At 36.8% G+C, this 14,552-nt stretch overlaps 2 protein-coding genes across 2 annotated transcripts; both read left to right on the forward strand.

Moving 5' to 3' along the window:
• The first annotated feature begins 793 nt into the window (after window positions 1-793).
• On the forward strand, window positions 794-9,840 carry LOC101893646 (nuclear receptor-binding protein homolog). Its single transcript, XM_005183081.4, has 2 exons — window positions 794-2,739; window positions 6,222-9,840. The coding sequence occupies exons 1-2, from the start codon at window positions 1,687-1,689 to the stop codon at window positions 7,806-7,808; spliced, it is 2,640 nt and encodes an 879-aa protein (XP_005183138.1). The 5' UTR covers window positions 794-1,686; the 3' UTR covers window positions 7,809-9,840.
• A 2,706-nt stretch (window positions 9,841-12,546) lies between these two features.
• Window positions 12,547-14,165, forward strand: LOC101893363 (m7GpppX diphosphatase). Its single transcript, XM_005183079.4, has 3 exons — window positions 12,547-13,147; window positions 13,258-13,403; window positions 13,461-14,165. The coding sequence occupies exons 1-3, from the start codon at window positions 12,661-12,663 to the stop codon at window positions 14,106-14,108; spliced, it is 1,281 nt and encodes a 426-aa protein (XP_005183136.1). The 5' UTR covers window positions 12,547-12,660; the 3' UTR covers window positions 14,109-14,165.
• The last annotated feature ends 387 nt before the right edge of the window (window positions 14,166-14,552 follow it).

Consider the following 14,552-nt stretch of genomic DNA (forward strand, 5'->3'; position numbering starts at 1 on the left):
GGTTAGGTATCGTTAGATAGCACATGAAAGAAAGCTGGATACTTTATTCGGAAATAGAATATAAAAATATTTTTAAAGAAACAGAATTGTTAGGAGAGAGGCCAGTGAATAGAGGACAATACATATTTTTACGATTTAACGTAACTGAGAGAAAATGTGAAAAATTGGAACGCCTTTTGTGGAGTATAGGTAAAAATATCAAGAATTTAGCACGAAATGAAAGTTTATTTTTTCCAAAGAAATATCGATATTACAATTTGTATTATAAGCGTCAGTTTTGAAAAAATACTAAAGAGGGGCAAAGAACAAAAATTATATTTTTAGATGAAAGAGTAGAGGGGAGGAGAAAATTATACATCATATGATCGTTATAAGAAAGGTGTACTTTAAATTTTCATAGAATTAAAATTTGTTTTGTTCCAGTACCTGCAAGAATCTAGTAGTTTTACAATTTTCTTCAATATAATAAAAATATTGTTCTGGAATAGACCAATTGTAAAGTTAATTAAACTTGTAGGAAATTGTATAGCAGTATGTGTTTATTCCTCTTCTTAAAGCTTCTATTATTGTGCGATCCACTAGGGAATTTGAGGATTAAACAAATACATAATAAATATTATAATATTCACTTTTCTCAAACTTTCAGACGAGCTTTAAAATTTCCTGCAACCGCTTCATCGATTTCATTTCTTGCCTTCCATTTTCCATCTAAATTGGCAACATTGGGCGTAACGTCAAACTGACGGGCCTGCGAATTATGCGTGAAAAGAGAAACGTCAACACACACAAAACTGTGTGCAAAGAGAAACGTCAAACAAAATTATCTATTTTTCAGTCAAATTGCAAATTAGTTTTTGCCCACTCTGAGTATTTGATTTCTGTTCGTATTTGGGAAAATTCGCAATTGAATTTATTAATTAATTTTAATAAATAGTTAATGATGAATCTGGTCCTCTTTGATTCCTTCAGGGAATAGAGACAATTCAAGTGTGGAAGTGGAATATATTTGCATTGAAATACGACAAAACAACGACGGCAAGTGAAAAGTACGAGCGAAAAAAAAACTTTTTTTAAAGAAGCAAAAACAAAAAGTAAAGAAAAAACACTCATACGCCTTAAAAACACACAGTAGTGAAAAAAGCAACAACTACAAGAAGAGCAGCAGCGGCAGCGGCAACAACACTACATCTTGAGGAAGAGATTAAAACGCGAAATACCGACCGATCGAGTAAACGAATTCAGAAAAGTTTTTCTTTTCATTTGCAAAAAAAAAAAGAAACAAACCGAAACCCATAAAAGTCGATAAAAAATAAAAAGGGGGCAGTGGAGGCTGCAGTTGGAACGGCGGAAAAGGCAAGAAAATAAATAACAAAGACTCAAATCAAGGCCATCATTGAGGAAAAAAGAAAATTAAACAAAACTAGTCGACACATTAATTGAAATTTTAAACGACAGCAGCGACGACGACGACAACTACGACGCGAGGAGGAGAGTACAAGCAGTACAAGCCACCATCCAACAATAGGTTGCAAATACACAACAACATATCCAAAGAGAGTGCGAGAGAAGGTAGCCGCAGCAGCTAGAGTTGTCGGCAAACACATACAAAGGCAGCAGCGGAGAGGAAGAGACCGGCTTAGAATTCAAATCCGAGCTAGTGGAGGCGTTTTGCCGCAACCACTGTCAATGTCCGGTAATCAAGCTCAGATCGGTGCTGGAGGTGGCAATAGTGGCGGTGGTGGTGGTGGGGGCAGTGCTGAACAGCAGCAACAGCACACACCACCCCAGATAATAGCCTCTGGTGCGACAGCAACCTCCAGTTCATCAGCAGATGCCGTCAATATGGCAGCTGATTCATCGCCTCGCGAATCGGGTGACGACTCGGAGGATGAAAGTGAAATTTTGGAAGAGTCTCCCTGTGGGAGATGGCTGAAGCGGCGCGAGGAGGTCGATCAACGTGATATACCCGGCATCGATTGTGTCCATCTGGCTATGGACACCGAGGAGGGTGTCGAAGTCGTCTGGAACGAGTTGCAATACAGCAGTATACAGGAACTCAAGTCGCAAGAGGAAAAAATGCGTCAGGTCTTCGATAATCTCCTACAGCTGGACCACCAGAACATAGTCAAGTTCCATCGCTATTGGACAGACATACAGAATCCGGAAAGGCCGCGTGTGATATTCATAACGGAATTCATGTCGTCTGGTTCTTTAAAACAGTTCCTTAAACGCACCAAGCGTAACTCCAAGCGCCTCCCCCTGGAGGCTTGGCGTCGCTGGTGCACACAAATTCTTTCAGCGCTTAACTATTTGCATTCCTGCGTACCGCCCATCATCCACGGCAATCTAACCTGTGATAGCATTTTCATCCAGCACAACGGTCTGGTCAAAATCGGCACAGTGGTGCCCGATGCAGTCCATCATAGCATCCGCCAACAGCAACAGCACAAAGCGGTTGAACATGGTGCCCTACACTTTATGGCTCCCGAATATGGTGCAGTCCGCCAGCTAACGGCTGCCGTTGATATTTATGCGTTCGGTATGTGCGCCCTGGAGATGGCCGCGCTGGAAATCCAAAACAGTGAGCCAAATACCACGATACACGAGGAGACAATATTAAGGACGATCAATAGTTTGGAGAACGACTTGCAGCGGGATCTGATCTATAAGTGTTTGCGAAGGAATCGTTCGGAAAGGCCTAAAGCCAGTGATTTACTTTTTCATCCGCTATTATTTGAGGTGAGTGAGTAATGGTTTGAATATTTTTTTTTATTTTATCCATTTTACTGTCTGTCTGTCGGTCGGTCGGCCTGCCTGTCGTTGTTGGTTGGTCTTGCGCTTGATTGTGGTGATGATGATGATGTTGTTGTTGTTATTACTTGCCATGCTTTGTGCATTCTGATCGTGTCTTTGTACAAGAGTCTTGGGTGAGTGTGTTGTCTGCCTTGCCAGCCTTCCTCTGTGCTAATGGGCGAAGGCTGAAGAGAGGGCGAGAAGACAGAGACGTAAGAAAAAAAGATACAAAACAACACCAACAACGTCGGCCCAAACATGCACAGCAACTTGAATATAAAAAAACTACTACCATTTATAAAGTAGGACATTGACTGACTAATAAAGCTCAACACTTCAGCACACAAAGTTTTGGCTGGGATAGTGTGGTGTGCCTTTAGGCTTTTCCTAAGGCTATCACTGCTAATTTAAAAAAAAAAGATTCATTAGCACCTCCACACTTGCTGTCCACCAATTGTTTGTTGTTTTTTTTTCTCTCTTGTCAACTACGCAAACTTGTGAAAGGTGTCACTGTCAATGCTGCCAATTTGAAGGGGGGTCAAAAACAACTATAATTGTTTGCAAGTGTTTGGGTGATATTATGGAAATGTGAAAAATAAAAAGTACCTAGCACGGATCCCCCTTTTTTTGTACAGATAATGTGTGTGTGATTCATTGCTAGGCTTCGAAAAGTTTTGTCCTTGTCATTTATGACTGACTGACTGCTGGCAATAATTTTATATTCTATACTGCCGTAGGGGGGGAAACTGACTCATGTAGTGTAGTTTTTTACATACCTTTCCATATCCTTTTTTTGCTGTAGGATTGTTGTTGTATTTGTATTTATCTCCCAACAAATTAGATGTCTGTTAGACGTTCGTTTTTCACGAACAAATAATTTCTATTGATCCCCTAAAGTATGTTACATTGAGGCGGCATGTGTTTGTGTGACATTGTGTAGTTGTTGTGTTGTTGCTGCTGCTACTGTTGTGTTGTTGTCGTTTCACACAGAAAGTAAATGATTCACACACTGCGGTAGACACAGACAACATGCTTTCGCAAAACACAGCAAAACAAGTATGCAAGTGCGGGCCAATAAACATCCCATAATAAATACACTTTACAAAATTTAGGCAAGGTTATAGAAATATAAATTATTTCAAGTGAAATTATTTGGGGAAGAAATTGAAAGCAATCTACTGGAATGATCTATCCTAATAAAGTAGAGGTCAATGACCGTATTTCAAAAGATAATATTTTGCCAGGAAGCTTTGAAGATTTCACAAAGGTCATTTTGTCATTAGGTGACTAAAATACAAATATTTATCTACTTTCATAATTTAAAAGATGACAATTTCTATTTATCACTTTTTAAACAACGTGTTCCTATCCAAATTCCTTGCAGTGTACCCAAAGATGCATTGATTATATTCACTTTTTTCCTTCTTTGCCACGGCCACCAAACCAGCATTCTCGTGTAGTGTGGCAGTTATTATACACATATTTTGCCACAAATAGTTTTGCCATTGAACTTTTTAATAAAATGACCCCTGATGTGAACTGTCTCTTCTCTCCGTCACTCAGCCACCCGGAATGTCATCAGGGGGAGGCATTTTACAAAAGAAATCAACTGATTTAACCTTCGTTAGTAATTGAATTAAATCCAAACGCCAGCAGCAGCCAGCTATAGGATGGGACCATATCACAAGCTGGACAATTGTAAACAAATTACAAAGCTTAATATTAAGTAAATTAAGAAGCTTGAAAGGCATACACACATAGATGTAGATTTATTTGGCAAATGAATGTGTTCCTACATAGGTAATCCATTATGGGTAAAAACAAAGTTTTTGTAGTTTTCTAATGTGCTGAACATGATTATGAAATTGATTTGCTACACGTGGAGGTCAAATGGCGGAGGGCCTGATTAAGGTCGTATTTCCACCGAAAGTCTGTAATTTTTTTATGTAGAAGACGTCTACAATGTTTTATATACAAGGAAGACCAAAATGTGATATTCTGCCTGTAGGAGATCTGCAAAAGGTGATTTTTTATGTAGGAACTCCGTTTATGGTATTTTATGAGAATAAGACTTATGTACCTGCAAAAAGTTGTAGCTTTAAGAAATAAGGCGTTTCTTATACAGAAGATGTCTGGAAGGTGGTCTAAATGAAGTAGATCTACAAAAGGTATTCAGTCTGCAGGGGGCCATCAGAGCGTACTCTTTAAAGAAGGAAAGTCTTTTATGGTAAGGACAACAATATGTGTCGAAGATTTATAGAAGGTCCTCTTTAAACCCGTTTTAGGCATTCTGATGTTGAAAAAAAGAACTATCTCTTGATGAGGTATAGGAGGTCTTTCTTAAATGAATGGCCCGTCTAAGATATTCTTAGTTTGGAAAAGATTTTGTAAAGTCCCCCGTTCCCACCCCCTGAAACATCTTATATCCATAGACACGATTTTGTGTCTACAAAGGTTATTTATTTTCAAATAACCTGTCGGTCCTACCGACTTTATACTACCCTACATATTTAAGAACTTAAGAAAATTGAAACTTGATTTTCTGGACGCCAACCCAACCGGTTTACACCATGTTTTGGATGGATCTGTGGATCGGTGGACCGGTGGTTGGTGTAGGTTCCATGTCAACCCCTCTACAGATCTCAACTGTGCCAGAATATTTATGATAATTTTAAAAAGGGACCTCTGAAGATGTTGCGGTAGATACACATGAAAAGTCCGCCCGTATCCGTTGGTATGTCATATTGGATTTCTCGGATTTAAAGTTATCCTTATGTTAAAGGTCCTCCTCGGATACATACGATTGTGGTCAGCATGTCATATTTGATATGGTTTATAAATAAGGCCCAGGTTTCTTGAGCGTTGCCTCAAATTAGGATCCAAGTTGAAGGAATGAATGCTTCGTCTCTTGTTTTTCTCAGCTTAACATTCTTGCTCTTTTATTTATTCATTTTTTTTTTCAAAGTAATGGCTTTCGGAGCTATGAACCACAAAATTGGGGTTTCGGATGAAATTTGTTCGCATTCCACACATCCGAAAAAAAAGAGTACGAATCTGGACTGGGTAGGGCCTTCTTGTCGTTTCCCCATGTGGAATCCAGTATGTTCTTAAAATCAACCAAACCCATGTTTAAGATGCATTCATTTAAGAAGCAATTCATTTCGAGGGGGCTCAACGGACGAAATATAACAATTATAACAATTTTTATAGAAGGCCTTTAGAAGTTCCATTAAAAGATCTTCCAGCTTCGAAGAAAAAAAAGATCATCTGTCTGTCTTTTGAAGACCTCTCCTAGCAACCTTTCTTAACATCAAAAAAAAAAAAAAAAAAAAAAAAAATACTGTGTTCTTAATTTTTTCCAAAACATTTTTTTTTTTCTTAATTTTTTTCTCAAAATTAATTTTTTCCAATTTAAATCAAATTTTCAGGTGCATTCTTTAAAATTACTGGCCGCTCATTGTCTGATATTTTCCTCATCGAATCGTACAATGTTCTCGGAAACCGTTATCGATGGAATGATGCAACGGTACAATCGGCCCGAGGTGATAATGGCTTATGTGAAATTTTCTCGAAATCCTGAAGCAACAGAGGAGGAACAACAGCAGCAGCAACAGACAGCAAATGCAGAATCGCCAACATCAGGGGAGAGTGGTGTTGTTGAAGGCGCTGGTGGTGGTGAGGAACAGGGTCAATCCAGTCCCAAGGCCTATATACGAGAATATCGCCTGTCCGATGTACCCTCTGCCGATAAATTGGAAAAATTCGTTGAGGATGTCAAATATGGTGTTTATCCGTTGACGGCGTTTAGCGGTAAGAAGCCACCACATTTCCGATCACGAGCCGCCTCACCAGAACGGGCAGATTCGGTGAAATCTGCCACCCCGGAACCTGTAGATATTGAATCGCGACGCATTGTCAATATGATGTGTAGCGTTAAGAAACTAAAGGAGGGCAGCAATGACATACTGATGACCATTCTATTGCGCATGGATGATAAAATGAATCGCCAGCTATCGTGTGATGTTACAGAGAATGATACGGCGGCTGATTTGACACAGGAGTTGGTGCGTTTAGGTTTTGTACATATTGAAGATCAGGACAAGATACAGGCACTGTTGGAGGAGACATTGCGTAGCACCTTTTCGGAGGGTGGTGCTGCATTTGGGGAGTATGGGGCCCAGGAGAGGACATTTAGTGCTACAATCAATGAACAGCAACAACAGCAGCAGCAACAGGGTGGTAGTAGTACCACCACAACGATTGCCGGTAATACTAACAACAACAATAATAACAATAGCAGTAGTAATAACAACAATAACAATGCCATAATGATGATGACGACGACAAAGACATTGCCAACAGCAGTGGTACCCCAACAACTCCAAGCCCAGCCACAGGCAGTTACGACCACATCAAGCCCAGCCGTTAATATGGCAACATTACAGCAAATGGAACGGAATTGGTCGGTGGCCGATAGTGATACAACAACATCATCGGCGGCGGCAGCCATGATGATGCGTGGTCATAATCCATCACAAATCAACTCCACCATAGCCTCACCCCTGCCTCCAAATGCCACGGCTGCAGCAACGGCTGCCTTGGGTTTGACGGGTACTGTGACCGTGCCCATGGTGGCCTCAGATCCCTTGGCCGGCCATGTTATGTATGTGCCCCATGATCAGTTGCAGCAGATCCATGCCCCACAACATCATACCCAGCAATTGTCGCCCCCACAACAGCAGCAGCAGCAAATGCATCAGCACATAGATCCCTCAATGTTGTCCATGGATGTACCAGACAATAGTGCAGCAGCTGCAGTTAGTCATCATCAACATCATCACCAGCAGCATCAACAACAACAATACATGAATCCCGTTAATGTTTCAATGGTCGCCAACAATCCAGCCATGTATCAGCCGCCTCCCCACTTAACAAATATCTCCGTTACCCACTCGCCCCAAACCAATGCCACACCAGCTGCTTCCTTTGCATCTCCCTCGACCACAATCAACTAATACATTGAGTATTTGGAATTATAATCCTAGAAGAAGCAAACAAGTAAAGTAAAGTAAATGTGGAATAATTCTCCTCCCCCCTCTCTCTCTCCCTCGCTTTGCCTCCTCAGCATAGTTTGTTTTAAGTAAGTTTTTTGCAAAAGAAAGAAAAAAGTACTAAACTCATATTTTAAATAGAGTCCTTTTTTTAAGTGTAAGAACATATTTTAATGCTAGGTGTCCTAGAGGTCCTTTCATGCACCAACCCCGCCCTACCTTCTCTGCTTGTTTTTATTTCATTTCCCCACATAGGTACATTGTATTGAGTACAGTCAGCTTGAACGCACTTCGATTAACATAGTCCCTCCCGCCCCCTGTTATCTTAGCAATAAGTTTTGAAAACAAAAAGAAAACATGCCAGAATGGCAAACGAGTCCTTGTCAAAATTTATATTGAAGTAAAGAAAAATACTAAAAAAACATAAAATAAAACTTTAAAGAAAGAGACTGTCTAAACGAGTATATAGTTATTTAATTAATTTTATTCGTTTTCTTTTTTGTTGTATTGTTTATTTTGTTAAAATATTGTTTCCTTTTTTTATTTTAAACTTCTTAACTTACAAGTCAAACAAACAAAAAAACCACAAAAATAAAAAAGAAAAACTAACAAAGAAAAAACATTAAAATCTAATAAGAGTTTTATGGAATCCAACAATACCACACACACAACCCATTAGCGATAACTTTGGTACTTTTAGAGTAGAGTAAAAAACAAAAACTACAACAAGAATAAGAAAAAAATATTAAATAAACAAATAAAACAAAAAGGCTTCCAAAAAGGCAAATATAACAAAAAATGAGAAAGAAAAAAAAACTAAAGTAAATTAAAAAAATATTAAAGATAAACACATTATTTCATTATTTAAACAATGACAGCATAGTATCGACGTGGTTGTCACCGCGTTGTCGTCGTCGTCGCCGTCGCCTATCCATTAAATAAAGACAAGAGAAAACCAAATACCACAGAAAAAAAAATCTCCATAAATTGCTTGATAAATAAAATCCCTAAGAAAACAGATTTTTCAAATTACGCTGTGTAAACTAAAACAAAAATAATATTTATATATATTTAATGACTGTGACTACTCATATATATATTAAAACAAAAAACATAAAATATACATTTCTAAGCATACACATAATGAACCATTTGATTGATGATTAAGTGAAACAGACAGACACACACTCAACCCCATAAAGGTCCCTTCTTTAACTTCTTTTCTCGGTCCCAAACCAACAATAATAAGAAAAAGAAGAAAAACAAAACAACAGTTAAGCGCTTTATTATTACTAAAAGTTATTATTATTATTACTATTATAATTCTAATTATTATTATGATTATTATTGATAATGATCAGTAAATAAATCTTTACATTAAAAAGGAATAAAAATCGAAAACACAATCCCCTCCCCCTTTCTGCCCACACTCTTCTTAAAACCCAAATGCAATACAGTCATGTGGTGATGCAGGAAACTCAATGCAAAAAGCTGTTCTTCAGAACTCAATTAACCCAAATTTGAAAAGAAAAAAAAAAACACAACAACAAACGAACACACCATGTAATAGAAAACAACAAGAAAAATAAAACCAATAGCTTATATTTAAATGTATTTATTGTAATTCATCAAACCAACAAACCAACATTTTTAAATTCAAACAATCATACAGCTAACATATTATTAATTATTATATAAATATATATTTTTTTGTGAAAGCAAATGCCATTTCTATATAATAATAATAATGATAAATAATAATTCTATTTTGCAATAACAAACAAACACACACACACACGACATACATACATAAAGTCATCTGATAAAAGAAGTATTACTGCGAAAGAAAAACAAAAACAAAAGAGAAAACATTGTAGAAAGTAATACAACAAATCATATATTTCATAGAAAGAAACAAAAAAAGAACTCATTACAAATAAAAAAAAAACAAAAACAAAAAATTCATATAATGAAGACAAAAAACCAAATAAATAAATGTTGTGGCTTTTTATTTTGATTGTACAAAACAAAATGGTCTAAGTACAGGTTTAAACGTGGAGGGACATAATCAATCTCACCAATCTAGTGGTCACATACGAAATCATTCTTGCAGGAACAAGCTTCAATTGTCTGAGAAATATAAAAAAGAGTTCAAGTCGCTTTTCAGCAGGCCTTATGGTGTGAGTAAGGAGTCCTTATATGTGGTGGGGCGTAATCAATCTCACTAATCAACTAGTGGTCACATTCAATATAATTTTTGCAGGGACAAGCCTCAATTATCTAAGAATTATAAAAAAGAGTTCAAGTTGCTTTTCAGCAGCCCTTGAGGCGTAAACAAATATCCCTTGCTGACATCTTGAAAGGCGATGGGTGGCTCTATGGATAGCTAGAAGTCAGCTTACAAGCCCAGTCCAACTATTATCAGAATTTTGATGGAAGTTTTGGTAGAATATCCCGAACAGGGTTTAATTTTGCTATCATTTGATATGTTGCAGAACACACAATAATTTACTAGTTTTGTAATGTTTTCTAATATCATAAAGAAAAAATCTGTTATCGTTGCATACTCTTCACATTCTAACTAGTTCTGGAACAGAGCAATAATGTAGCTTTATTTAATTAATTTTTGAAACAATTTAATTCGTTGCATTTTGTAACAAAACTTTTAAAAATAACAAAACGGAAACTGCGTTGCCAAACGCACTTTGTAACGCGACGCCGTTAATGCAATTACAGTGACTTCGATAATCACTGAAAAATGATAACATTTGGGCAGAATTACATACAGTGGCGTGTAGCTGTAGTTTGATTAATTTTTGAAACATTTAAATTTGCTGCTTTCTGCAACCCTACGTCAAAATAACAATTCGGAAAAGGAAATGACGTTACTAATCGCACTTTATCACGCAATGCCGTCAATGTATTGCTTTAACTGCGTTTTATTGCAATTACAGTGACTTCGACTTTTTATAGGGTTTCTGCTAACACTGAAAAATGATAACATTAAGGAAAATTAATGGCTTTCTTTTTAATGGAATTCAATAAATTAACTATTTAAACTTTTAGCAGCCTTTTAATTAATTCTTGAAAAAATTTAATTCGCTGCATTCTGAAACATAATTGCGTTGCCAAATGCACTTTGTCCCGCCACGCCATCAATGTATTGCATTAACTGCCTTTTATTACAGTGACTTCGACTTTTCAATAGGGTTTCTGCTAATCACTGAAAATTGATAACATTTAGGCAGATTTACAAAATAATATAATAGTAAATTTAAACTTGTAGCAGTCATTTAATTAAACCCTTTTGGTTTGACGCATTCTGTAATCTAACATCAAAATAAAAATTCGGAAAAGGAAGGGGGTTGCAAAAGCACTTTGTCACGCAACGTTTTAAATATATTTCTTTAATTGGGTTTCATTGCAACTAAAGTGACTTGGCCCGTTTAAAAGGGTGTCTGCTATTCACTGAAAATAGATAAAATGGCATTAGGTGTGTCTGGTTACCCTAAAATTTGTAACAATTGTTACAAATTGTTACTGGAAGCCGTCTGTTAACCCGAAAGTTCTGCAAAAGAGAGCGGTTGGAGAGAGAAATGTTGACAGTTCTTTCAGTGAGAGTTTGCAAATTCTTGCTGGACAAATTTCTTCTTGCAATCACTTGCAACTCTTCTTCTTCTCATTCATCGACTTTCAATCAGATGTTTTATATTGTTTATTTATTTCTTTTTGTGCTTTCAATTTTAAAATATTTTTTTTGGAATTAGCAAGACTAATAGTTTTTGGAGAACAACTTCACAAAAAGTGAAAAACGTAAATGTTAATATGTAATAAGAAAATAAAAGACTATTTCCAACATTTTTATTTAAAAAACTTGTAAAATTAGTATTGCTTCCTTTGTTTTAATTCTCCTTATGGGGGACAAATTGGTTTGTTTTGACAAATCAGCTGATTAGTTGCAAGCTTCTGCAGGAATACCGTTTGTTTACTTTTCGCATTTTTCTTGCAAAAGAGAATAAAACTACCTTACTCTCTCAGAAAGAAGTTACTGGACAATTACTGCTGGAAAAATAACCAGACACACCTATTATAGTGGCTTTCTTTGTATTGAACGTGGCAGAAGAATACAGGTAGATGCAACATCGCTTGGGAACATTGGTATGTCAATTTTTTACAATGTTTCTTCAAAAATAAGAAAAAAATAAGATGTTTCCTTACCAATAAAAGAATTTTGTTAAAAAAAAAGAAAAATAAACAAAACCACCTGTTGCATATTTAAAAGTCTATTTGACACTGTAAGACTTCGTTACAGAGCTGAATTTTTCTAGTATTTTTAAGTTGATCAACCTTTCTTATTGAGCCATGAATACATACATACAATTCCTTTTCGAATTGAGTCGAAGACTTATGCCAGAATAACATTTTCTATTTATTCTAACCTCGATAAAAGTGAGAGCACATATGTAAAACGCATTCCGTCTGATAGCACCTTATCAGAACAAATAAGTATAAGTTTACATAGTTCAATTTCAATCCATAATTTAAATTTGATAAACTTAATTTCCCTTTTCTTTCACAAAAAGGCAGACGGCGTCTTATGCAAAAAAAAAAATCAACATGCCTGATAGATAGGCAAAGCGACATGGTCAAAAGTCAATTTTTAGATCCCTATTTGTTGACAATTAGTTCTGTGGCTCATTAAATGAATGCTTCCATCTGACTCGGGGATTTTACTTTCTCTTTATTTTTTATTGGCCATTTTTTTTGGCCTTTAGTTTGGGACGCCTTTCATTTTGGAAACAAAGCGGGAAGCAACATGCCGGAACAATCTTTAATTATTAATGAAATTAATGAAACGAGTGAAGTAAACACTGAAAATAATGCAAAAGATGTAGTACAAAAAGAGGAAACCACAACGGAAACGAAGGAAACTACTCCGGTGGAATCTACCCCGACTGAAACCAAACCAACTTCCAGCTATGATCTCAACAAGTTTCAACTCCAAAGGATACTGAACAACAATACACGAAATAAGAGTATAGCTCTATTGGGAAGTTTTCCCAGTGTTTCAGAAACCGACAGTGCAATTGTTATTTTGGAAAAGCAGGCATTCCGGGAAACGGATGTTTCTACTAGCAATACAGCTGAGGGTAAAGATAAGGTGGGTGAAAGCGAAAATGGCACTAAGGAGGAAGAGGTGCACGGTCGTGTTTCATATTTTGGCAATGACCTAAAGGTGCAAACGCATTTCATTAACAATGTATATGGGAGCTATCAGTGTACGCCGCCGGCTGAATTGAATGGTAAGATTCGCGCTCATCTATTAGATATTTTAGTATATTTTATTATATGTAATATGTTATTTGTTATATATAATATATTATTTATTATATTTTATTGTTTATTGCCTTAGGTGTAAAGGCCACTGTAGTCTATCCTGCCACTGATAAGCACATTGAAAAGTATTCCATTTGCCAAAAATATGTCATCAATGAAACTCCTGAATATTATAAGGATATTACACTGCCCTATATAACATCATCCCAGTTCTCCTTAGAGGTAAAGTTGAAATTAAATAACCTAGAAAATAGTTTCCAATAATAGGATTTGTTTTAGTGGGTCTACAACATTCTGGAGCATAAACAAGAAACCGAACGCATCATCTACGAGGATCCCGATAAGGAGAACGGTTTCATCCTGCTGCCAGATCTCAAATGGGATGGTCGTAATGTTGAAACCCTATATGTTTTGGCCATAACCCATAAACATGACATCAAATCGCTGCGTGATCTCAATGCCTCACATTTACCTCTGCTACGTAATATACGTAAACGTTCAGCAGAAGCGCTAGAAAAACGTTATGGCCTGGCTGCATCCCAACTGCGTATGTATTTCCATTATCAGCCATCGTTTTACCACTTACATATCCATATAAATCCCGTGCGCAATGATGCTCCCGGTATTTGGTGTGAAAAATCCCATATGCTCGATACGGTTATTAATAATTTGGAATTAATGCCGGACTATTATGAACGTGCAACTCTGCCATTTGTTTTGTATGATGGCAATAAGTTATTGGAGTTGTATGAGGCTAAAATCAGCATACGAAAGGCAGCAAAACGTGCGGCGACAGCAGCTGCCGATGTCAAGGAAGATGATACAGAGGAGGGGTTGGCAGCTAAAAAGCCAAAACTTGATGAGGATGTTGTTAAAACTACTATTGAAGAAAAGACAAATGATGAGGAGGCGACAAGTGCATCATAGGAGGCTGTAAACACTGTTCGAATTTAAGAATAAAATAAAATCTGGACTATGCGACAAGGCTTTGTCTTTTTTATTTAAAAAACGACTGCAGTGGAGAGAGCCAAGCTTAACCTCGTTTTTATACCCTCCAGAGGGTATATTAAGTTTGTCGTTTCGTTTGTAAAACCTCGAAATATACATTTTAGACCCCAGAATGTATATATATTCCTGATCAGCATAAAATTCTATGTCGATTTACCGATGTCCGTCCGTCTGTGGAAATCACTCTAGCTTCCGAACGAAATGAAATATGTTGATAAAATGTATTTTATGCCTGTAGGACTTTTTGTATTGAAAATGGACCACGTAAGTCCATGTATTGGTATAGCCCCCATATAACGGCACCTTCCGATATTCAGTATTTTGATGATTTTAGCGACATTATGCACCGGAATTGCTTCAAAT

Source organism: Musca domestica, unplaced genomic scaffold (genome assembly GCF_030504385.1).
Source record: "Musca domestica strain aabys unplaced genomic scaffold, Musca_domestica.polishedcontigs.V.1.1 180, whole genome shotgun sequence".
Lineage (NCBI taxonomy): Eukaryota > Metazoa > Arthropoda > Insecta > Diptera > Muscidae > Musca > Musca domestica.